Source organism: Taurulus bubalis, assembly GCF_910589615.1.
Source record: "Taurulus bubalis genome assembly, chromosome: 11".
NCBI classification, from domain to species: Eukaryota; Metazoa; Chordata; class Actinopteri; order Perciformes; family Cottidae; genus Taurulus; species Taurulus bubalis.
In genome coordinates this window covers 14,115,246-14,139,013 of record NC_136599.1, presented here as the reverse complement: position 1 = coordinate 14,139,013, position 23,768 = coordinate 14,115,246, and the positions used below count along the sequence as shown (strand labels likewise).

The 23,768-nt window shown below is 41.7% G+C and overlaps 3 protein-coding genes across 3 annotated transcripts; all 3 read left to right on the top strand.

Annotated features, from left to right (window-relative positions):
- Window positions 1-3,005: 3,005 nt before the first annotated feature.
- hoxc8a (homeobox C8a) lies at window positions 3,006-6,481 on the top strand (the record flags this gene model as incomplete). Its single annotated transcript, XM_079226340.1, has 2 exons — window positions 3,006-3,441; window positions 4,937-6,481. The coding sequence occupies 2 exons, from the start codon at window positions 3,006-3,008 to the stop codon at window positions 5,263-5,265; spliced, it is 765 nt and encodes a 254-aa protein (XP_079082466.1). The 3' UTR covers window positions 5,266-6,481.
- Window positions 6,482-15,260: 8,779 nt separating this feature from the next.
- Window positions 15,261-16,868, top strand: hoxc6a (homeobox C6a; the record flags this gene model as incomplete). Its single annotated transcript, XM_079225987.1, has 2 exons — window positions 15,261-15,657; window positions 16,120-16,868. 2 exons carry the CDS (start codon window positions 15,261-15,263, stop codon window positions 16,425-16,427), a joined length of 705 nt encoding a protein of 234 aa, XP_079082113.1. The 3' UTR covers window positions 16,428-16,868.
- A 1,321-nt stretch (window positions 16,869-18,189) lies between these two features.
- Window positions 18,190-20,110, top strand: hoxc5a (homeobox C5a; the record flags this gene model as incomplete). The annotated part of the gene is made up of 2 exons (XM_079225988.1): window positions 18,190-18,673; window positions 19,902-20,110. 2 exons carry the CDS (start codon window positions 18,190-18,192, stop codon window positions 20,108-20,110), a joined length of 693 nt encoding a protein of 230 aa, XP_079082114.1.
- Between the last annotated feature and the right edge of the window lie 3,658 nt (window positions 20,111-23,768).

Sequence of the window (23,768 nt, the reverse complement as noted above, 5' to 3'; positions counted from 1 at the left end):
CTTTTTGTGGTGGCAAACAATGCAGACAGGATGCTGTAATTTCAAAGCCTAATCCAGTGCATTTCCGCTCAGCTCGGACAAAAATGCTAGTTTTACAGCCCCTGTTGGAGCTCGGCTGTTTGTCTCAAATGCAGACGAACAAAGCAAACTCGACTAACTGGCTAGACGTCTGGGCTAAATTACTTTATGGTTTTAATGGACGGTGGTGGTGGACTCCTTCAAAGGAGTCTTGCGCACCGTTCAGGGGACTTTTGCCTGATGGGCCAGCCTCAAACCCCCCTCTCCCCCCACCGCGCACTTCATCACATGAGTGGTCTATTAGCCTACATTTAGATGGGACCACGTCAATAGTTATTGTGCATAAATATGAGTGCTGCGGATCACTGTTATCTCTTATAGAGAGCAGGTTTAGCGGCCATGACTGGAAACAGATACAGAACCACAACAATGCCAAGCCTGCTGTAATACAGAGGAGTCTGGATGCAGTTACAGATGTGGGATGCAGTTACAGATGTGCGGGTAAACGTCTTTCTTTCCCTCTGCTTTATTCAAGGAATAAGACGTGATACACACACGGTTTGGACAAATGGGGAGATCCGTTCTGTCTACATCACAGTGGTTTCTGATTGGTGGATTGGTTCAGGTTTAGGGACACGTGTGGCCACTAGATGACGCTGTTGGTCCATGTTTTGAGACGAGTCTGTGTGTTGAAGGGCTTCTTTACAGCTCTGTGGCTTGGCTGAGAGTGAAGAGTAAACCTATCGATGACAAAGTGACAGATATGGTCACCCACCGCATTGTGTGTAATAGGCCACAGAGCAGCACTCCGGAATGCAGCGCACTGGTTGTTGTGCTGAGAACCGAGTGTTTGCATTCACGTTTTTATTTGTATTTTCTTTTTTTTAATCTAGTTGTTTTATTTGTATTTGTGTCTGTCTGGTAAACGTACAATTGCATTTTAGTTTGTGTCACTCTTTGAATTAAAGCAACTCCAATATCCTTACATGTATAATCTAATTAAGATGTTATTGTATATTTTCTTTACTATGTTTTGGGGGTTATACCTATTGTGTTCCCATTAAAAATAATTTATCTCACACAGGTTTAAATTTGGACAAAGGGCAAAACATCTGCATTTAGATGAGATAATACAGCATAATGTATTTGGCTTCTCTGTCTGGATTTTGCTGTTGTTGTTGGTTTTGTTTATCGTGGTGTAAATGAAAAACAACAACTCAATGAAAATAGGCTACCTAATTAGAAAAACTAATGATTAGTAATAACATAATTGATGAACAACCAGAAACAATATATATATATATATATATATATATATATATATATATATATATATATATATATATATATATATATATATATATATATATATATATATATATATGTGTGTATACTTTAATAACAATTGCATCAACAACGTCAATACAAAAAATAGCACCACTGGAACAGGAACAACAACATTATGCATAATACTCACATCACACAAATACATGGTAATAATAACAACAACAACAATAACAATAATAGTAATAATAATACTAATAATAATGATAATGGTAATAATAAATAATGATAATAAAATATAATACACACCCATTGCCAGAACGTGTCGGCAGTGTGTTAAAAAAACAAAAAAACAGCTACCTTCTCTTTTATGCCCTTAATGTGTCGGTTGTGACGTCTGCATCAGCAGCTCAAAGTCCCCAAGAAGTGTGCAACAATGATTGGCAATCTGCATATTTATAGAGTGTGAAAGGTCTATAAATTCGCTTACTGCGCCTTTCATATTTTACGATGATGTGTATAAAACGTCAGTAACCCCACAAAAAACACACTGGTATATTTGGAGAGAAAGACCATGCGACTATTGGGCTGGGAAACATCCGATGTAAAATTTTATGAACTCCTCCACGTGGGAGATTTACTGCTTATCCTCGTCGGTTTTACAGGGTCAGTAAGTGGCACCCAGTATTCACAGGTCGTGTTTATATTTGCGTGTGTCGGTATTTTACTGCGTATAGTGCAAGTGTGTCTCCCTGGCCTTCACTCGCAAACACGAGGAAGACGTGTTGTCTTATTCTCATACATTTGTATTTATTGAATGTCATAGCTTCAATTCTGTATTGATTTTTGTATTTCTACTGTTGTTTCACGTAGCATTTCGGTTTTCATGAACTTCACAAATGGTAAATGCTGACCTCCTGGAGCCCATAAAAGCAAACTATTTTCTTGAAATTAGTGTCCAAGCTTCAGCAGAGCCTGACAGGGCAAACGGCAACTCGTAACAGCTTTATCCGTTTTTAAAGAGGGAGCTTTCTCCACTTTATATACCTCATAACCCTCACGCAAAGACAACAAGCTCAACTATAAAGTCTGACTATAGTGGAAATGTACCATGTGTCATATTATTTATATTTCAACAACACGACTCCATTGATCAGCTTACAACAAAGCTTTTTTTTTGCGATAAACATAACATTGATCATATTTCAGCCTCTCAGGTTGTTGCTTATGATTAGTGCAGATCCTCTCAAGGTGGATATACGTAGGGCCCACGTCTGACCGGTCGTAGGAAGATGAAGGGGTGGGGGGTGGAGAAGGGTGGGGGCGCTTGTGGTGGGGGTGGTTCGGTGGGAAGCTAAAAAAAAAAAAAGGAAAGAAAGAAAAGAGCAGCGCCTGTGACTGTGCCGGTGGAGCGAGCCAGCTTTAACCTTAGCAAACGCACATCCAAAGCACATGCCATGAGCCGGGTTTGAGCCTGCGAAGCCTGGAACTCAACACCCACCGACTGCGAGAGAAATCCGATGAGAGGAACGGCTCGGAGAGAGTGAGCTGCCGTAGATTGTCCAAAGGGGCAGCGTTTCTCCCAGTTCCGGTTTGTCTGCCTGTGCGCGCTGTGCGAGTTGGGACCCTAAACAAAAGGCTGCCATCATCCTAAAGGAGATATTCTACAGCGGGAGAGCCCATCTGCTTGATGCTAACTAAACATGAGCTCCTATTTTGTTAACCCTCTTTTTTCCAAGTACAAAGGCAGCGAGTCACTGGAGCCAACTTACTACGACTGCAGGTTTCCACAAAGCGTTGCCCGCAGCCACACGCTGGTTTACGGACCCGGAGCAGCCGCGCCGGGCTTTCAGCACCCGTCCCATCATGTGCAGGACTTTTTCCACCACGGGACCACGGGGATCTCCAACCCCGGATACCAGCAAAACCCCTGCGCTTTGGCTTGCCACGGAGACGCTACGAAATTTTATGGATATGAAGCCCTTCCGAGGCAAACGCTTTATGGTACCCAGCAAGACGCAAGCCTAGCGCAATACCCAGACTGTAAATCGTCGAGCAGCTCTAACCCCGGAGACGGACAAGGCCACTTAAATCAAAACACCTCTCCCAGTCTTATGTTTCCTTGGATGAGACCCCACGGTCAGAATCATACAAGTATTTCCTATTATTTCTATGTTACCCTGTGCGCGCGCGTGTGAGTCTCTTCTCTCTCTCTCTCTCTCTCTCTCTCTCTCTCTCTCTCTGTTTGTGTGTATGTGTGTGTGTCTGCTTGTGTGTATGTGTGCATGTGTGCTAAATATGCCTGAGTATACACGAGTGTGTCTCTTAACTATAAAACGAATTAAGTCAGGGAACATGATGGGGCAGATACAACCTGCACTGCAGGCAGCTGCTACTCTGCAGCACATGTCCATACAGGGCTGGATTTTTGCTTTCAAAAGTGCTTTTAAACACCGAATTGTTGATCACAGCTCGTGACACCAGCTCTTTGAAGTCAATTATCGTTGCCATAAGATATTTCACAAACCCTGAACGCACCAGGTGGAAGGAGGGATATGTCATAGTTTAAAATATGATGGTGCCACACACCAGTGGCGTGCAGAGTGAAAGGAGGGTGAGTTGAAACACAACATGCCCCGATTATCCAGAATCCGGGTTTTAAGGGTTCGGGGGTAATTTGAACCACAGGCCCACTGTGGCTCAGACTCATACAGGAATAATCACAAGGGCTTTGTAGATATAATCTCCATTCATGGATCGTTCTGTTCAGGATATCGGGCTACATTAACTCCACACAGGTGTAAGCTTCATTTTTATCTGCCCATGAGAGATTTATCAATAGTCTGTCCCCTTCTGTTGTTACAGCGCAGCTTAATCTCACCTCCATTCTCTCATACTTTCCCCCCTCTCCTTATTTGCCTCGTGTATGTGTGTGTGTGTGTGTGTGTGTGTGTGTGTGTGTGTGTGTGTGTGTGTGTGTGTGTGTGTGTGTGTGTGAGTGTGTGTGTGTGAGTGTGTGTGATTGAAAATCAGAACCAGGCTTGTATAGGCCCTGCTGCTAGTGAGGAATACCATACTTTGTTCCCCCTCTGCTTCTACATGTAGTTTAAATACTAATTTAAAAATACAATATTGATCTGCTTGTAAGGATCCTGCATCAATGAACTGATGACACTTTAGTACACTTTTGCCTTACTGTACAGATATATTAATTACTAATTTATGTTTCTATAAATGTATAAGGATAGTATCTTCTCACACTCACCCAGTAACTCTGTAGTGTATAGTGGGTGTAACAGTCCCAGCTCCTACAGACATATCTGTAAATGGTGCAAACATTATGTGGAAAATTATAATTACTTTAAGAAATTCCACACATTGTATGAATACACTGCATATATGTGTGTAGACTAACAGCTTTACCCATCTCAAACTTCGGATTTGGACTTTCCCTGCTCATTATGAGTAAATGGGAAAAAAGGATGGAAGCTAAATGAAGGAGCTGGACGATTAGTATTCATGCTGAGGGGAAAGAAGCAAATGCTGAATTAATTCTAAGTCATCGTAATGATTTTTTCTTTTTTATGGGGAACCGCGGTCAGTCCAGCTAACCTCTGGCTTTATTTCATTCAAGCCCCAGGAAGACGGAATGGGAGGCAAACCTACAGTCGTTACCAAACTCTTGAACTGGAGAAGGAGTTTCTCTTCAACCCTTACCTGACCCGCAAGAGAAGGATCGAGGTGTCCCACGCCCTGAGCCTCACCGAGCGGCAGGTGAAGATCTGGTTTCAGAACAGGAGGATGAAATGGAAAAAAGAGAACAACAAAGACAAGTTTCCGGGTCAGAGAGGAGAGGCTGAAGCTGAAGCCGAGGCCGAGGCCGAGGAGGAAGGAAACGAGGACGGTGAAGTGGAAGAAGCGGAAGAGAAAGAAACGGAAGAGAAAGAAGAGACCAAGGAGTGATTTTATGGTCCTTTTTATGGTTATATGGCTGAAAAAGAGAAAAAAAGAGAGGTCCCATAAACAGAGGAAGAGTCACACGGAGGCAGAGAGCGTCAACTTTATGACCATCCTTTAATTTTGTCAAGAGGGAACAGGAATCCCTCTCATATCACAAATAGACAAAATTCTCCCATATCCTAACATGATTTGCATTTGTATTTTTCTGTAGAAGCGACACGAGCTTGTAGCAAACTTCCTTTGATAGAACAGTCGCCCTTGCAAAAAACTAAAAACGCATGTTAGATGGAAAATGGCATAGCTATGTTTGACAAATTTGCTTTTAATAATAACTGTATCAAAAGCATAGCCAAATAAGATCAAAACATGACCAACGCCGACCTGTGTTGTAAATAGATTATAGCCTACATTTAAAAGAACATGGACGTCATTTGAGAGTGTAGGCCCATAACTTAGTAGTGAGTGTTCAAACATCATCGCAGCAGTTACATCGGCTATAACGGCCTGTGTATAAACCACAAGTTTTATTATTCTAATTGTTACTGTTACTGTTTTACTCGTTTTCATGTGAATGGCCGAGACAAAGATAGCCATTAGCTCCTCAGACATCTTTTTTCTAGGATTACCAGGGAAATGCAATCGTTTGAAATCCTGTGATGCTACCTAAACCTGGGGGAATTGCAATAGAGATTTCTGAATATAGAGATTTCATATGGTTTTAATTTTAAAAGTGTTCTATATCAACCTTATATTATTAAGTTATGTATGTAGCATTTACCCAATATACAATATACACTTGTTGAAGACAATTTGTGAGTCTTGGGAAGACAATTAGCTCAAAGCCAAGCAAACAATTTTGAGATTGTACCACGGCACTACCTAAACTCAGAGCCTTGCCTTTGCTGAATTTATATTCCTCACTTGTGGCATCGCTCTGATTCGATTGCAAGCTATTTCCCCAACAACTAAAACTGCCTATAACGCACATTTACTGTGTATGATATTACCTGCTACAATTACAAGGATTTTAAAGTAAGGGAATTGTTTCTTTTAATGTGCTGGTGACATAGCGTAGTTGTTTTGCACTGAATATAATCTTTATGTACGTCTTGTTATATATTGATGTTAACAATATGCTCGTTTCCTGGTGTTTCTCCTGTGAAAGACGGAATTGTGTGTCCCCGCGCCATTGTTGATGTAAAATCACAAATAAACAAGATGGCTCACAATCATTTCTGTTTTTTTATTGATTTTACAACCTCGGTTATACTGAAATGATTTTCCTCTCCTCCTCCCCTCCTCCCTCACACAGATATAAATGAGTCTCATATACGTGGAGTGAAAAAAAGATGTGAAGACACATTCACTCTAATATGCAGTTTAGTACATATTCTGTCCACCTTCTCTGCTTTTCCCCTCAAACGAGTTACACACTCCGGCATGCTGTGGAGACTTGCTTTTCATACACAGAAGTAATTTCATACAAACAATCACATAATAATAACAGTGTTGATGCTCTGATGATGCGCTCAACACATTCACTAGCGGCGGCAGGAGGGAAGAATAGGTGCGAGCATATTGAATAGCTTCTGGACTAAAGTTTGTCTAATTTAAACTTTCCAACTCATTCGATTAAAAAAACGCCAGAAGTGCGTTTGCAGACGGATCTCTTCACCTTTTAAGGGAAAGATTGCGAGTCCCATTCACAGCGTGCATTCTCTCCAAAGCCCGAGTCGTGTTTGATTCATCCTCTTAATAAGAAACTTCCTCTCTTCAGGGAGGACACCAAGCTTTCCTTAATGAATCTTGGGATGAATAATGGCTGTTTGAGATGATATGAACAAACATCTGGCGTGATGTTAATAATCAGACTAAATAATGGCAAAGCATGAGGGAGGCTTTATCTGTCTATACCATGCAAGGTGCTGTGTGGAACCTGGTGTCCATGCAGACAAACCTCCGGAAAGCCTCAGAGCGATGCAATGAAAGCGGATGAGAGGCCAAGTGCAGGTAACACCTTGTGTCTTCTCTGCTGTCCAGCTGCTGCTTTTATGATGACTGTTTAGAATAAAACAAGTTTTGAAGAGTAGTCAAGTTAAAACCAGAGTATAGCATTGAATCAGTGCAGGCACTTCAATATGTGCAGCAAAGTAGGTCACTTATAGGGTTGTTACCGTAAATAAAATAGCCAACTCGCTCAATTATATTGTATTAAATCTGACCCTTCTCTTTTAAAAGCATGTAATTTGATCTCCTCTTCCATCTCCTGTTTGTAAGATAATTTATCCTGCATTTCACTGAAAGACGAGCTGTGTTTTTTTATTTGAAGGGAAATAACTTTTAGTTTTTTTTTTATACAACGAGTGTATTATTAGAACTAGATCCCTGGACTAATTTGCAATGCCGCCACTCTGTGTGGTTGTTTCTGTGTCATGCAGCTAAATTATTCAAGACTCGTGGCTCGTCTATAGACTGTCTGTCTTTTATCCGCTCAGTTACAGACTATTTGGACTCAACTGAAGTTAACCATTCTATGTGTATGAGACACTGTGGATCAAATAGTTAGTACACATTTAACTGTATCGTGCACGTGCGTATTTAGTTACTATATCTTTAACTCTAAATCAAAATGTTTAATTATGTTTTATCTTGGGATTTGGAAAAATCAAGGAATTGAATATTTTTTAGGCACAAAGACATACACAAAAACAAAGCCGCCCTTTCCCCCCTCAAATATATGTTTAGTACCACCAACTTACAGATGAGCATATGAGCATCATTTTTTCTGTGCGTTGTTAAAATAAATATAGGATAACAAATATAATCCAAACGAATTCTCAGTTTTGCATGCAGGCTTTTCGATCACATTGTATTCAGTGTTAAAAAGCAGATTGCATTGCTAACGGCTTTATAATTTCAGCACAAGTCCCAGCAGATTCTACAAAAAAAAATAGGGATTTGGAGATCGTCAGTTTAGGGGTTCTCCATCAATTGTGTCTTGTATTTTTCTAAATGAAACAATGTCCATGCAGGGTGTTTATTCTTCTATTTATTTGCGTGTAGTCTTTAGAAAATTCCGGATGTGTCTTGAAGTCGCAGCTATTCTGCTCCACGGATGGGCCCATTGTGGTGTGTACTTTTACCACAGGGTTGACATAACCAATAAAGTTTAGTGTAGCTGCTGTAAACTTTATTGGAGGTGTAAAAGCACGGCTCGGATGAGTCTGCGTCTTTTGTCTGTCTGTGCCGAGGCTCAGTGTGGAGATCACGGCCTGCAACGACAAGATGCATCTCATCGAAGTATGTAACTCACGTGTCTTTCATTATTTTGGTGTAGGGAATTCATTTAATTCGTTACTGATATTACATGCCATCAGTTTCTTTAAAAGTTAAAAAAAAGCGAGAGGCATTGCTCAAGTGAAATGTATGAGATACAACCTGTGTGTGATGCGCACATTACATTATTTCTCCTCTATTGTTCTCATCTTATATCACCTCACTCTCTTTTCGATGTGTTTCAATGCAATATATTTGTTGAAGATGAAGACATTTTCTTGTAAACCCAGTGGTCGCTTTGCGTGCTCCTTATTTCTAAGATATACAAATGTATGTCCGTATTTTCAAATGCGTAATGTTCTCCTTCTCTGCGTGTGTTACTCGTCGATTGTGTTGAAAGTTTGAACCAGCTTTACAGTGTGTATTGGTTGCTTGTCAGGTTGGATAGCTGCGGTTGTGTGTGTGTATGTGTGTGTGTGTGTGTGTGTGTGTGTGTGTGTGTGTGTGTGTGTGTGTGTGTGTGTGTGTGTGTGTGTTCTTTGCACGCTCCACCTTTCCTGCTTTTCAAGTTTAAAACAGGACGCTTCCGCCACTTAGTTCAATCTGACATAATCTCCATACTACACATGTACCTGGAGCACCTTGATGTTTGATGTTAACAGTGGAACATGATATCTGCTTGCTGTCATATTATCCATCCCGAGAATTAGTCAGAGAGAGAGAGAGAGAGAGAGAGAGAAAGAGAGAGTGAGAGGCCCTAATATGGAAGTGTTTAGCTAATTGAAGTTTAATTAGACGTCTCTCTCGCCATGTCTCTCTGCGCCTCTCTCTCCCCTCCCTCTGTTTATCCCTCACACTTTTTATTTCTCATTTTTGCGTTGGCTTGGGTACATTATGGCAGACAGCTTGCACACCAGTGGAAGTGTCATATTATTTTTTGACGCACGTCTTTTTTGTAACAAATGGGGAAAGCCCAGCGTCGCATCTCCAAATCGTGTGTCCATTTTTAGTTGTGTGCAATCGAAAAAAGGATGGCGGAAAAGATGGGTGCAAACATTCCTGGTTGTTAAAGGGAGAAATTTACAGCTGAGTAATAAAAGTTTACGACTGAATCCTTTCTGCGATTGGCTGTGGCGAGCCACGTGGCACACGCTCTATGAACATGAACTTTATGCTGTTGTCTATTCTCTGGTCCTTCCCTTGTATCAGCAGCAGACTACGCTGGGCGTAGAACCCTCTTTTTTTCTTTTATTTATTCTAAAATACCGCACAGACATGTTGGCGCGGTTTTGTGTGATATTCATCCGATCTCCGACTCCCTGACACAGGGATCTTCGGGACAGTCGCCGCCTCTCTACCAGCCGCTGCGTTTATCCCCCCGGAGGCAATAAAACCGCGACTGGGAAGGGGAAAGGAGCCAGCCAGCCTGCTAGAAAAGACTTTTCTCGGCAGGCAGACAGCCTGCCTCCACGAGCTCCTTATCGGCGGGATGGGAGAACGGTACGCGGGAGATGTGCGCTGTGTTGATATTTCTCACTCGCCATCGTGACCCCTCAGCTGCTATATGTTGGACCACAGGGACGCTACAAACTACGGAGAGCCTGCTGGGGTAAGATTACAAGCATCTCTGTCACTCTTTATTCATGTTTTTATGCGGGGGTTGACACTCAGCTCGTGGTTGCTGGGTTGAAATGATGCGAGCGAGCGAGCGAGCGAGCGAGTGAGTGAGTGAGTGAGTGAGTGAGTGAGTGAGTGGTCTATTCTGTAGCTGACCTGACCTGTAGCCTGGGAGGCTGCTGATGCCCAGAGCCACTGGCATTGTACCTCACTGGCTGCTGGAGCAGCACCTGCGTGTGTGCCACTGGCCGCTTTGGCCTACATCAGCGGAGCCTTTTAGAGATGCTGTGCCAATGTGTTGCAATAAATTGCGGACTGATAGTAAACTTTGTCATCACTCACAGACCCTACTGACCAGGCAGTGACAAATTACATCCATGTGCTCTAGTTATTTCTTGCTGCCATAACTTGCTGTCACTTGTTATATTCAGCCTCTGCCATGGGCCTGAACATCATGTGCATTTTCACGCACACACACACTCCATACACATGCACGCGCACACACACTTGCCACAGTACGCTGACACGCCATGTAAATCGCGGCAGTGCCCCCTAGTGATCAGAAGGGTTGCATGTGGAAGTGGGCGGGTGTTGAGGCTTGTTGTTTATGGCTGCTGGTTCACTGCGGATGTCAGCTGACCCAGCTGATACACGGTTGCCAGCAAGTAACCGCACGTGTGTTTTTGAGTGTCTGATTTCTTGTTGTCACCTCGGAGGATGAGGGATTGGTTTATTTTATTGTGTTCTACTGATGCAATAAGATGGGGGTTTGTTATTAGATATTGTGACATAATCACTGACGACATTATGATGAGCAGCGCGAGATTTTATTCACACCATTAGCAAAACATCATCACACATATCCTCATTGTGATCAACACCACAAGTAATAACACCACTTATTTTACAGGGCTACCGTTATAATTAAACTGTAAACTGATCATACATGAATGGTGCCAAATTGTGTTGAATGATGAAATACACTCCATGTTCTTTCCAACATTTGAACCAAAATCTACCCAGATTAATTTCAAAATATTCTCAGTATGTGGATCAGAACTATCTTCACGTGCGTGTGAAAACAAAAACGTGTCACACACATATACACATGGTAAATGATACTAAATCGACCCTGCAATTCAAAACTAAACATATACCCATAAAGTCATTTCATGTGTTTCTGTCCCCTGCTGAAGCTCAACGGTCTTTGCGTTTCAACCCTGTCAAACGCAATTATTGGCAAAGCCTGCCTTCAAAGTCTTATAACCTACTGTTACACACGTTGTTTGTTTTTCCCTTATGAAACATTGCTCCTTCAATGGGTCGTGTCCGCTGCTGCCCAATGCTTCGCCTGCAGAGAGAGGGAGAGGGAAAAAAAAAGAGGGAGAGAGAAAGAGAGAGTCTTTTTAATCCATGACGTTTGGGTTGTTAGGTAAATCTTGGTTTAAAATAAGAGGGGAAAACCACAGTCTATTGTTTTGCCCTGCAGTGTTTTTAAAAGCAGAGATAGGTTCGCATAAAACTCCATGAAGTCATGAATCTGTCCGCATCACCACATTTAGAACCTCACTTACAAATCCCGACAGGGCAAAAATTTTGCCTACTAATGGTCATAATTTATGATGTGTGGATCAACATGCGCTCATTGGGCAACAGCTTCCTGAGTGCTTAACGAGCATAAAGTCGAACACTTCCGGACATTAATTGGGCTAGCCAGCGATGGTAAAGTGCTTATAGAGGGCTTTACATTGTTAGTATGTGAATTACTCCTTATTAGTAAGGTTAGAAGCGGGGGAGAAGAAAAGGGCATCAGGGGCAGACCAGACTTTGCCTCCCTCGCTGTGTTTTTAATCATGGCTGATCATGTAGAAATTTTACAGGTCCCGTATTGCTAATTGTGAGTGATGTTGTGCCGTTGGATATTGATGTAAAAGAATGCAAAAGAGAAGTTATAGGTTCATGGACGTGGATGGGCCCTGTTGTGTTGCAGGGGAGCAGGCTGTTAAAGTTAGGCCTTCAGCAGAAGAGCCAATTATAGTGCACATTTAAAACCGATCCAACATGAGAGTTACTAACCCTATAGCCCCGACAAGTAAAATAATAATAATACTAATAGAAATAATCAGAGGAAGCCCTGCTGCTCATGATCTATTGCCATTATAGTCTTACCCTTCATTGCGCATTCACCGTTGATTACTAACTACAAATCCAGAGCATATAGTATGCATTAATTAATTATTAATGCTAATTAATAATATCCATGAATGGTATATAGTACAAGGCTATACATTTATCATTTTTGTCTTAGCCTTTCTTGGTTCGTTCGTTCATCTGCAGTTATAATACCCTTTAAAAGATCGTGGAAACGTGCACCAAACGGCGCCTTTCCTCCCTGCATCAAAAGCCGTGCACGTGGTTTGCCTCACGGGCCGCAATAAAACACTAAAACACGAGGGAAAGAATGACCTTTCTAATTCTGCACACTGGCACAACCTCTGCTGCATTCCTGCCTCTCAGTCCACACATTGGCTTTAGTGTTCAGCCTTTATTTACAACCTACACTTTATGGAGCAGCGTGCTTTTTTTGGGGTTGCGGGTGGCTGTGAATAACAATTAAGGAAAATGTGTGTTTCAAAACCCAAATCATTTGAAAAAGATTTAGTTTAAATAAATACTTTTAATTTTGGGAAAAAAATGGGTAAATTTTAACAACAGCATCGTGACAGTAACATAAATTGTTAATGCAACAAAGACCTTCACAACTCCGTGCACATGCTGTTTCTGACACCGCGAGCATGACAAAGTAATGTGGACTGACAATCACAAAATTCGTCACATTTGGGGTTTTGGGACTCCTTTTGTTAAAAAGCGAAATTATGTAGCTGTTAAAGTGGTAAATACACTTTATATGTGTACGTATTGTTTACGTTTCATAACATTGTGAGGTTAAAAACACATATATAGGCTGGATTGGGACTGCCAGTATTTTAACTCTGATATATATTTTTGCTCTGTCCCATCATCAACTGATTCGTTCCTTGATATCAAAGTGAAAAGGGAAAAAATAAACCAGGACAGCAGGAGTGGATCATTGCAGACTCCAACTTGTGCGCTTTATTTGCCTAAAATGTGTGCCACGCGGATATCCCATATGGCCACGAATAAGGTGAAGGGAAACTTTTATTGCACCAGCTACTTCCTTCTCTTTGTTCTTGTCTCTTTTATGGGCTATTCAGGATCCCACACAACAAACCAAACAGTGTTGCACGTTTAGGCTGCGAGTATTCATCCTATTGAAGAAATCAATGAGGTGCACCGATAGGTTGCTGCTTTAGAACCGACATTTTCAATAACTATTGATTATTTTCATTATGGCCACTGCAAACAGCAAATAGAACGTGAATGTTATTGTTTCAAATTAATGTATGAAGTTTTATTTTGTGTGCTTTGTAAACGTCTTTTTTTATAAAAAAAAAATGCTAGTGGTGTAAAACTGCGTTTTTATCAGCTCTACTTAAAGCAATTTAATTATATTGATCACAGAAATCAGAGCAAGTGAAGCAGGTCTCTTTTATATCATGAATGTCGAATTGTACGCATTTAGTTGGAGAACATTTCGTCCTGACAAACGCTCAAGACATGCTCAATTTTTGCAGAACACCTCTAAAGTAATTTCCAAACCCATAATTTTCTTCTGAGATAATTATCGGTTCCCCTTTCCCCTGTGTGCCAGAGGAATGTCGAAGTATGACCAGAACAGGAAGAAAAGACGTATGTGCGTAAATCTGAAAGCCTACTGCTTATTGTGATGATTTAAAGAGACTGTACCTGCTATCAGCTCAAAGGGAACCGCGGCCACTGGCCTGTGGCGGGTTTGGGCTGACGTGTGCTGGACAGTCGCATAACTGATTAGATTTTCATAGAGAGAGAGTGGCCGCAGTCCTGTGCTAGCCAGTCGGATCTATACGCGCTGTTTCCTTTGACTTTATGCCTCCACGTGCTGTGCAGTGCTTTCATGTGTGCCTGCGAGATTGCTGCTCGCGTTGCAGGGCTTTGCTGCAGAGATAGTTGTTGGTGTGCTGGGGAACGTCACTTGTTTTATTGCCCTCACAGAAGAGAGACCATAAACGCATTCTTACCACCTACACACACCCTCCCCCAGTTCCCTGCAAAAGCATTGAAATTGCTCACATGCCAGATAATTTATACACAATGGAAACATTAACAGTGTGCTGGAAACTCGTTTATATGGCTGAGATAAACAATAAATGTCCATATTCGTGCGAGTCTTAATACAAAGGTGCTGCGTCCTGCGGGGTGAGAGCATGCAGATATTGAAGCCCATCGCTGCAGTGTTGTGGAAATACAACTGTTTTGGAAACACACACACACACACACAAACACACACACACACACACACACACACACACACACACACACACACACACACACACACACACACACACACACACACACACAAGCACTCAAGATAAGAGAAAAGGGCTTTTCTTTCTGTTTCAGTAAATTGATTTAATAGCTGATTTCCCTGCACTCTTTTCCTCCTCTGGAGTTGTGTATTTGTATTTTTATCCCGCCTTGCTTTGAATGTGATCACTGCACTGAATGACATTGCCCACATTTCGCATCATACTTCTTCCCCAAACACCACATATTGTTCAACTTCACGTCAAAAACGTCTCATCCAGCCGAGCTTATAGTGTGCCAATCAAAGTCTGCTTTGTGTTTATCGGCATTTAGCGCTAATGTTCCAGCGCTGAGCTAAAAGCTACAGTTTCTCCTCAACTCCTGCCTCTCAATTGGTGGAGAAGGGTCAGCTGACGTTGTCATATTGTCTCTCACCGAGCCAAGCCTCGGCTATAACACTCGGGTTTGTGCGTCTTAACCGGAGATTGGAAATTAATAATATTGAATCCTCAAAGTAGCCGACGTCCAGTTAGAGAAGCAGAAAGTCGGGAGAAAAAAAGAAGACCTTGGAGAAAGGTGTGGTTGGTTGACACAGACGGGAAGGAGATTTACTGAGAAGGAGATTGAAGAGAGACCGATAAAGAAGTGGGGAGAGTTGGAGAGAGGGTTACGGGCAAGGTATGAATTCTTATTTCGCGAACCCGTCGCTCTCCTGCCATTTATCCGGTGGTCAAGATGTTTTGCCTAACGTTCCCCTAAACTCCACCACCTATGACACAGTGAGACATTTTTCGTCGTACGGCGCCGCTGTGACCCAGAATCGGATATATGCACCTTTCTACTCTCCTCAAGATAATGTCGTGTTTGGGTCTGGCAGAGCCCAGTATGAATATGGATCAAACGTGTTTCTTCAAGACAAGGACGTGCTCCCCAGTTGCAGACAAACAAACATGGGACTCAATTCACAAAGCCACATTGCTCAAGAGTACAGTTTGGATCAAGGAAGAGCAGGAGCGCAGGACCAGAAAGCCAACATCCCGATCTACCCGTGGATGCAGCGAATGAACTCACACAGCGGTGAGTTTTACTACGACAAATAAATTAAGGAAATGGGCCAGTTTTACGATATGTCTTACCAAGAGAGTAAGTTACTTTTTATGGCCCCATAAAACATTACTGTATCCCCTCGACTTGTAGATGGGCCTTTGCATGTGCAAACAAACAGCTTTCATATTAGGAAAGATATAGTAGCCATAACCAGCAGCGAGAGACACAGAGATTGCATTATGATGCTTTTATTATTTTAGATAATAAAGCTAAGATGCCCTTTGAGAAGGGGTTCTGTCTCTCAGTTAAAATGAGTTTATTTTTCTTCGTGGATTTGTATTACATTTATGATTCTGACAACGAGGTAAAACTTATGCTCAACTGCTTCAAAGTGTTATTAGAGCATATACAGTGTCGTGTGTTATTTCCATGTCAAATGTGACTTCTATTCATAAGCGATTCAATTAGTGACTTCACTTTTTATTTCAGCAGGAGTGGGCTACGGGACAGACAGACGCAGAGGACGTCAAATATACTCTCGCTACCAAACACTTGAGCTGGAGAAGGAGTTTCATTTCAACCGCTACCTGACCAGGCGCAGACGCATCGAAATCGCAAATGCGCTTTGTTTAACGGAGCGGCAGATCAAAATCTGGTTTCAGAACCGACGTATGAAATGGAAGAAAGAAAGCAACCTGACCTCCACGGTGACTGGAAGTGAACAGACAGCAGCCTCTCCGGAGGAGGAACGTAGTGGCGCAATTGAAGAACAGAAGGATGAGGACAAGAAGAAAGAATAGTACGAAAAAGAAGAAGAAAAAAAAAGAATGGGAAAAAACACCTAGTGACCATTTAAACCCAACATAACTACCTAAAAAAAAATCTATATGGACTTGAGAGCGACTTCACTGCATGATGGCTACCGCAGCTCTCCCACTTATATCCCATGTTGACCACAGGAGTGTTGAGCCTTAGAAATCCAGATTATTTCAGCCACATGTTGTCCCCCTGTGACACTTTGGGGTGCTGATTCTGTTTTATTGCAATGTCACACTTGTATTGTGAAAATAAAAAGAAGTATTCATTTCTACGTTATTTCTCATGCCAGTAAAAATCTGTGTATTTATCCCCCCACACCCCATCCATCACTGTGAACTCTTTGATCGCCTCACAGAATACAGTGTTGGTCAGACTTTACTCAATGTTGTACATGCACATTCCACGGAGGGAGAGGAGAGGACCGGGCGGACCCTTCATTTGATCACAGTATTATAGGCCTACTTGAATCATCCGCCGAAAGGTGTCCTGCACAAACATGAAACTTGCACGGCCATGGACCACAGTCCGCACACACACAAATGAAATGCCTGTATATATTCAAAATAACACTATTCTATGTAAATCCAGAAAGGACTTATATGTGCATTTAGCCGCTTTGTTAGACGCTGCATAACATACAATTGCGCTTAGCCCCCTTTTTTCGTTTATCGTTTGACACAATAGGCTTTTCATTGTGAAACAGATTTGTACACTATGTAATTCTTCACTTCTGTTTGGGAGTTACGAATTCATGTTTTGTCATAATTGTGTATCATGGAATAAAATATTTGCAAAGATTTCACCCTCGTCTTGTGTTTTTGGGAGTATTTCACTTTCCGAGTCAGAAAGAAAGAAATATTTCTTGAAATATGCACAAAACTCACTTGCGTGATTGTGGAGACTTGCTTGGCATTTTATCTTTTTCGTGACCTTTATGGTCAAGGGAGGCTGTAAAGGCAATTAACAAATAAGCTAATGAAGGGATTCTTTAACAAATGTTGGCCTTATAATGATTAAATATTCAACTTGGCATGATTCATAAGAGCATGGGAATGAGCTATTGTCCGATATGCGGCTAAACAATAACATAACCGCAGCTGTATTTCTGTAACACAATTTCCAGCGCGTTCAACTTTCACGTCCATACGTGTAAATATATTTAAACCGAGTGAGCACTGTCAATTGTTATTATTATTATTATGATTATCTTTATTAGTATTATTATGATGATTGTTATCATTGTTAGTATTGTTTTATTACACGGGGCTGTGGGTGGACTCTCGGTGTGTGAGGGGCAGAGAGCTCTGGCCGGTCCTGACCGTCTTGCCCCATACCAGACACCAGATGACGCTCTTGTCTTACTGTCCTGCCCTTTTTGCGCTAAACATCCCTGCCTGGTCCTCAACAACCAACAGCTCAAAGTTTACCGGACACGTTTCTCCTATTCATCAATATCCCCATTGAGTATCAACGCCAATTTATGACTGGCCAACATGCGCACGTGATCCCATACAAATACCCCATATTTGGGCAGCGCACGTCGGATCAAGAATTAAAAAAAAAAAAGATACCAAAGCCTACTCCACCTATAAATCCTGGATTATTTTTTTATTGCAGACAGCTCTGAATTTTCCAAAAGCGGCTACAAAGAAAAGCAATGATCAACAAAAACAAGGAAATAACCGCCACAAGCATCCCGCAGCCCTCTCTAGTTTGAAAAGAAAGTCTCGCTGATTGTTCAAAATGAGCTCTTATGTTGACAGCTGCAATCTCAGGCAAACAAGCGAGGCAACTTCTGCTAACACCATGTTTAGTTTCGATCTTTCTGGGCGCGCGTCCAGCCGCTATGAGGGTGTTAATGTGAACGGGATATTCACGTGTCCCGTCCCCACGACCTCTGTGGAGCGGGAGGAGATGAAAACTAGTCTGCGTGGCAGTGCGGATACTCCTCTCCCGTCAGGACCACAGATAACCATGGTCTCCAGCAGCTCGTCTGTGAACGCAAGCGGGCTGAACTACGGCGGCGGCGGCGGCGCGCTGCTGGGACGGGTGGCAGAGAGAGACCCGGAGAGGAGTGCCAAATCCGGCGGCAACAAGAGCCAAGAGAGCGAGAGAAACGCGGAGAACACGCAAACGGTGAAACGACACACAAATGTGAGCCAGCGTCAGGACAGTGAGCCGCCGCCACAGATTTATCCATGGATGACAAAACTGCACATGAGCCACGGTAAAGTTTGCCTATTTTCTAAAGTGCGACTAGATGCTTTCCCTTATTCTCTCTTTACGCTGCAACTCTTCTTTTCGCCCGTTCCAGTTTCCCTCTTGAGTTTTATAGGCCAAACGCAGGAAATAATAAAAACTCGTGGTCATAAATTTTATGACAAAGGCATCCATTGCTCGTAAAGCTGCTCTGTTACGGTGAAGAGGTGATCTGCGGGGTGATTTATGGTGGTATAATTGGATAAGAGAACAAAATTGTGATAAAAGTATGAAATAATATTCACAAATTCAGCTCTAAGTATTAGTTTTTGCCTTGCTTCTTTTATAGTCGTAGTTAATGTTTTACATTATCCGACTCTCTGTGTGGGAGAAGCTTTAGCCTTAAATTGAACTCTGGGAAACACCAATGCCCTGACCCAATCGTGAACTTTTCACCTCTAAAAGATGTGAATAGGCGTGCTTCTTCTCATGCCTTAAAACCACTGGTTGACTATTTAGCCTGCAGATATGCTGTGAGCACATTTGCTGCCACAAAAAAAGAGAAGCTACTTCTGTTTTGTGTTCCTCCATTTGCAAACATCTTGGAGCACACAGGGACTTAACATATTCAAGTCCAGCAGCAGCAGCAGCAGCAGCAGCAGCACAGGCCTGTTGCTCAGCACGCCTGCGTATGAGCGCTCTGTAAATCTGTAAATCTGTAAATCGGAAAACATATCTGGGAAACATCAGATTCCATTTTCTAATCCCACTTCTTTAGCTTTTACACATCTGTTTTCCCTCCCACGCTACTCCACTGCAGCGGTATTAGGCCGAGGTCAGTGTTTACAGGAAGGCCAACACACTGTTAGTTATCCAGTTGCACTTATTACAATACGACGTGTTTCTTAAATAATAGTCTTGTGTATTTTATATGTTTTAATGCGAAACAATGTAGAGGGCCCTCCTTCTTTTAAGATGAGCATATTTATTGGCTCTAATTAATCATCCTCATAAGCCTGACATGATTTTTATTACACAAATCCACAGTATGTAAGAGCAGGTTAACGTGGGTTATACAAAGATATTTGACCTTTCAAATGAGGGTGGAAGGGGATTTAAATTAATAGATGTGTGTTTTTTTTTATTTTTATGGATGACCAGTCTTTATCTAAATGTAATAATACTATTAGCATACTATTATATTTATTCACCTCTACAATGCTGCTGAAAGCTAACTGATTTTAATGCCACTTCAGAATCGGAGGGTAAGCGGTCCAGGACCAGTTACACCCGCTACCAGACTCTGGAGCTGGAGAAAGAGTTTCACTTCAACCGGTACCTGAGCCGCCGCAGGCGCGTAGAGATCGCCCACACCCTGTGTCTAAACGAGAGGCAGATCAAAATCTGGTTCCAGAACAGACGAATGAAGTGGAAGAAGGACTCAAAGATCAAAGTGAAGGAATAAAAAGAGCACCATGAGAGCGGGTGCATGCAGCACGTTTTCAACCTCACTGCACAGTGCTGGAGTGCCGCCTGACCTCCGGATGAACTGCTAGGAGCAATGACATCATGACACCGCGCTGTGTGCTTCATCACCAATTATGTGTCACTTGCTGCAGTTTGGGACCTAATGTATTGAATATCACTCACTTTGATCAATCGGTTTACATTTCTAAATTAATTTGCAGCCCATGCGATGATAACCTCACTTTGCTGCACGAAGGGGACAAGAGGTTGAGGCCCTCCAAGTTGCATAGGATTAAAAGGTCCGCAGTGCACTGAGAGGCTGCACAATGCTACTAATCATGTTTTTTAATTAGGATAAAAGTAGTGGGCTGGGTGAAAGCCTGCACCATTTCCAAGTCATGTCTCAACATCATGTGATCAAAAATGTTACGTCAACAAATCTAAGTAAAGACAAAAATATTCCTGGCTGCTTACAAGCTGTCCTGTAAGCTACAGTGAGATAGTTTCCCACCAGTAGAAAACACACTTTCCCCACTTTTTTTCCTTTTCTTTTTAAATCTACTCTCTAATATGTCGCAGTGGTTGGATGTGTGATTTGTTCAGTGAGCTAATATCTCCGTGAGTCTGAAGGCATCTTCCCTGTTGGTCATATCATTGTGCATCTAAATTGTTATGTATAATTCAGCGACTGTGTGTGATAATATTGTGATGTGCAATGAAGCCATTTCTCTCGCCTTCTGTAAACTTAAGATTCCATGGTTTACACGAGGCCCAGAATAAGTGATAGGTGGCTAATTGTCGATTGTAACCAATAAAGTCTCATCATTAACAGAAAGGAATTTCCTTTGTTTGGTACATTTCTGTTTTTTATTTGTTTTCTTCATATCAGTGTTGCGTTGATTATAATATAGACATTGTTGCTATACAAAAAAATGAATATTTCTTTTGTTTTATTCGAGTGATCAGTAGTTTTGGGGATGGGTCGGAATCCACACAATTTCATTGACTGACAAACGCGCTCTGAAGTTTAAGGCCCTCATAAAACTTTATTGCCCCCTTTTCCAGCACGCTGCTACAGGCAGACTCCCGTTTCCTGTTTTGTCAGGGAAGGAAGGCACACACAAGTCTGTGATAACACTCGTCCTCATCACAACATGGATGCAAAACGGTGGTTTCCTGTGGCCGCAGACTGACGCGCCATCAGTGTCGAGGCCATATGGCGACTTTATGATATCGCCCTGCTCTTTAATCCTGCTATCACTGCACTGTAGTCAAAACAACACGACCTGCTGTATAGAGGACGTTACAATAATGCCATTTGGTGTCTGTATCCAGCAGCATCTTTTTGTAGAAGTAGTATGACACAGCATAGCCCAAGGTTATGAGCTAATTTCTCTATTAAATAAAATAAAAATCAACTCACCTCCCAAACTAATAGCTTCCTTGACGGTTATGAGAACCGGTCAGCACAGCGTCCACTTTCCCTGCGCTCCTATAGGCCTAACATATACGTGGACAATGTATTGAATCCCTGTTTGAATGTCTTTCTTTTAGGGTATTTTAAAGTTTACAAGGTTACATATGCCAATTGCCCCAAGCAGGGCCTGTGAATGGTGCGCAGGAAGCACGTGGTGTCATTTAAGTGGGTTTTATGGCCTGGAAGAGCTGACAAACCTTCGATATATACACATCATATATAATCTTAACTGTCCGGAATCGCAGCTGCTGGTTTCCCCTTATCTGAGGAAGAAAGGGCTTTGTGGCAGTGAGGATGCAGTACCTTTCTCCGGACTGTGTAGTCGGTGGTGCGGAGGACTGAGAGCTGCAGCAGTAAGTTGCTTTTAACTTTGCCTTTGCAGGCCTGTGTCTGCAACGTGTTTTATGCGTGGAACAAATAGATTGTTTCTGTTTTATATTAGCGTGGCTTTGAATGCGTGGGTGTTGAATTGACGGACTTCAAAATTATCGATATTAATTGATGCTTAATATGCGTTTTATAATTACAGATTAATTCGTTTTGAGTCATCGGGAAAATGTGTTTTTTTTAAATATTTTTTAAAGGGGATTTGGTGACGCATCAGCAAGTCCGACAGAAACGGGATTATACCGCTCATGTTTTTGGTTGTCATGCAGTGATTGTTTTTCGCAGAATAAATAGTATTTGTATTTGTACCAGATTTTAATCTTACGAGATAAAATACAACATAATATGTATCTATATATCCTTGCTTCGCAACACATTTGATAGACAGTGGCAGTATATTTGATTCAACACTTTGCTTTGCTTAATCCGGTCAGTAAAAGGATCAGAACAAATATTAGAAAAACAAATAAAACTCAGCCATGAACTATCAAAATCCTCTGGCGTTAGCTTCACCTTCCACCGTCTCCCTCTTACTCCTCTCAAACATACACTGACTCTCTCTTTTACATGTATGTATTTTTTGTATTGTTGAATTCTTAGTCAGGACTCATAGTTGGATTCAGAGGTGCATATTGTATAACTGAAAAAAAAGTGCTGTAAATATAATGTGACTTTTGTTCTGTGTGATGCTAAAATGTTGTCTTTTATTTTGAATTACTGCACCATAAAAGCTATAAAATACAAAACCTCCTTATTAAAATGCTTCATCTCGCTGCGTCACCTTGACATGAGGTTAGTGTTTGTCCTCGTGAGCTCCTGTTGTTTTAGGGTCACGTCTGGGCCAACAGACAGGTTTGATTCAAAGGCACTTTGCAGTGTAATTATGGCGTGTCCAGACTCAAAGCCTGTGGAAAACAGTGTGGCTGTGAGCTGCAACTATAGCTGTTGCATGTTTTAAAAAAACGCACCTTTGTTGCACATTAGAGGAATGTTTCTTTCTCCCCTCGTTCCCTTACAGACTTGTCCTCGCTGCAGGGGCAACATTTTACTGACTTGATCAATTTGGAGACTGATGAGGCGATGCGTTCTTATTAGCTCGATACTTTTCTGTTGCTCTATAGGGCACATCACTTAATTGCCCATATGTCTTAGAAAGTAGTCTAGAAATATTGGTATTTTCTAATCAATGTGTGGAATTACAAATGGCTCATTTTGATATTAACTCTATTTTGGGGTGAGTGCAGCTCAGCTGACAGAGCAAGGTGCAGCAGGGATGTGAAAGATGCAGCAACAGAGCAATAGGAATTAGATATGATAGAAATGGATGAATATCCTCATAAGGGTTTAAGGAATCACGTTCAAATGTCATAGAATATGTAAACATTCATATATTGATAACACACACTTTTAGCTGTACTGTTTTCACCGCCAGAATAACCTTTTTAGTATTTATGTTTTTCAATGGATGATCAATTATACACTTCCAATAGGGGGCACTGTGTAACACGCTCCTGTGTGGTGACACGCTGTGGGGGCAATGTGTCCAGTAAGGGCATGGCTTAGTGCTCTTTATATCCTTTGATTTTATTTGATCTCGTGCTGTTTTTGAGTAGTTGTTTTGTCATGTTTACTGTTATCAGAGGGAGAAAATTATCAATATAAACTCTCTAATTAAAATGAAAAAGAATCCAAAGTAAAAAGTTGTTATCCGACAAAATAAAACATGTTCTCATCTCCAATACCTTAAAAACTATTTTGAGATGCGATAAAGCATCTTTTTAGAGGATGCACG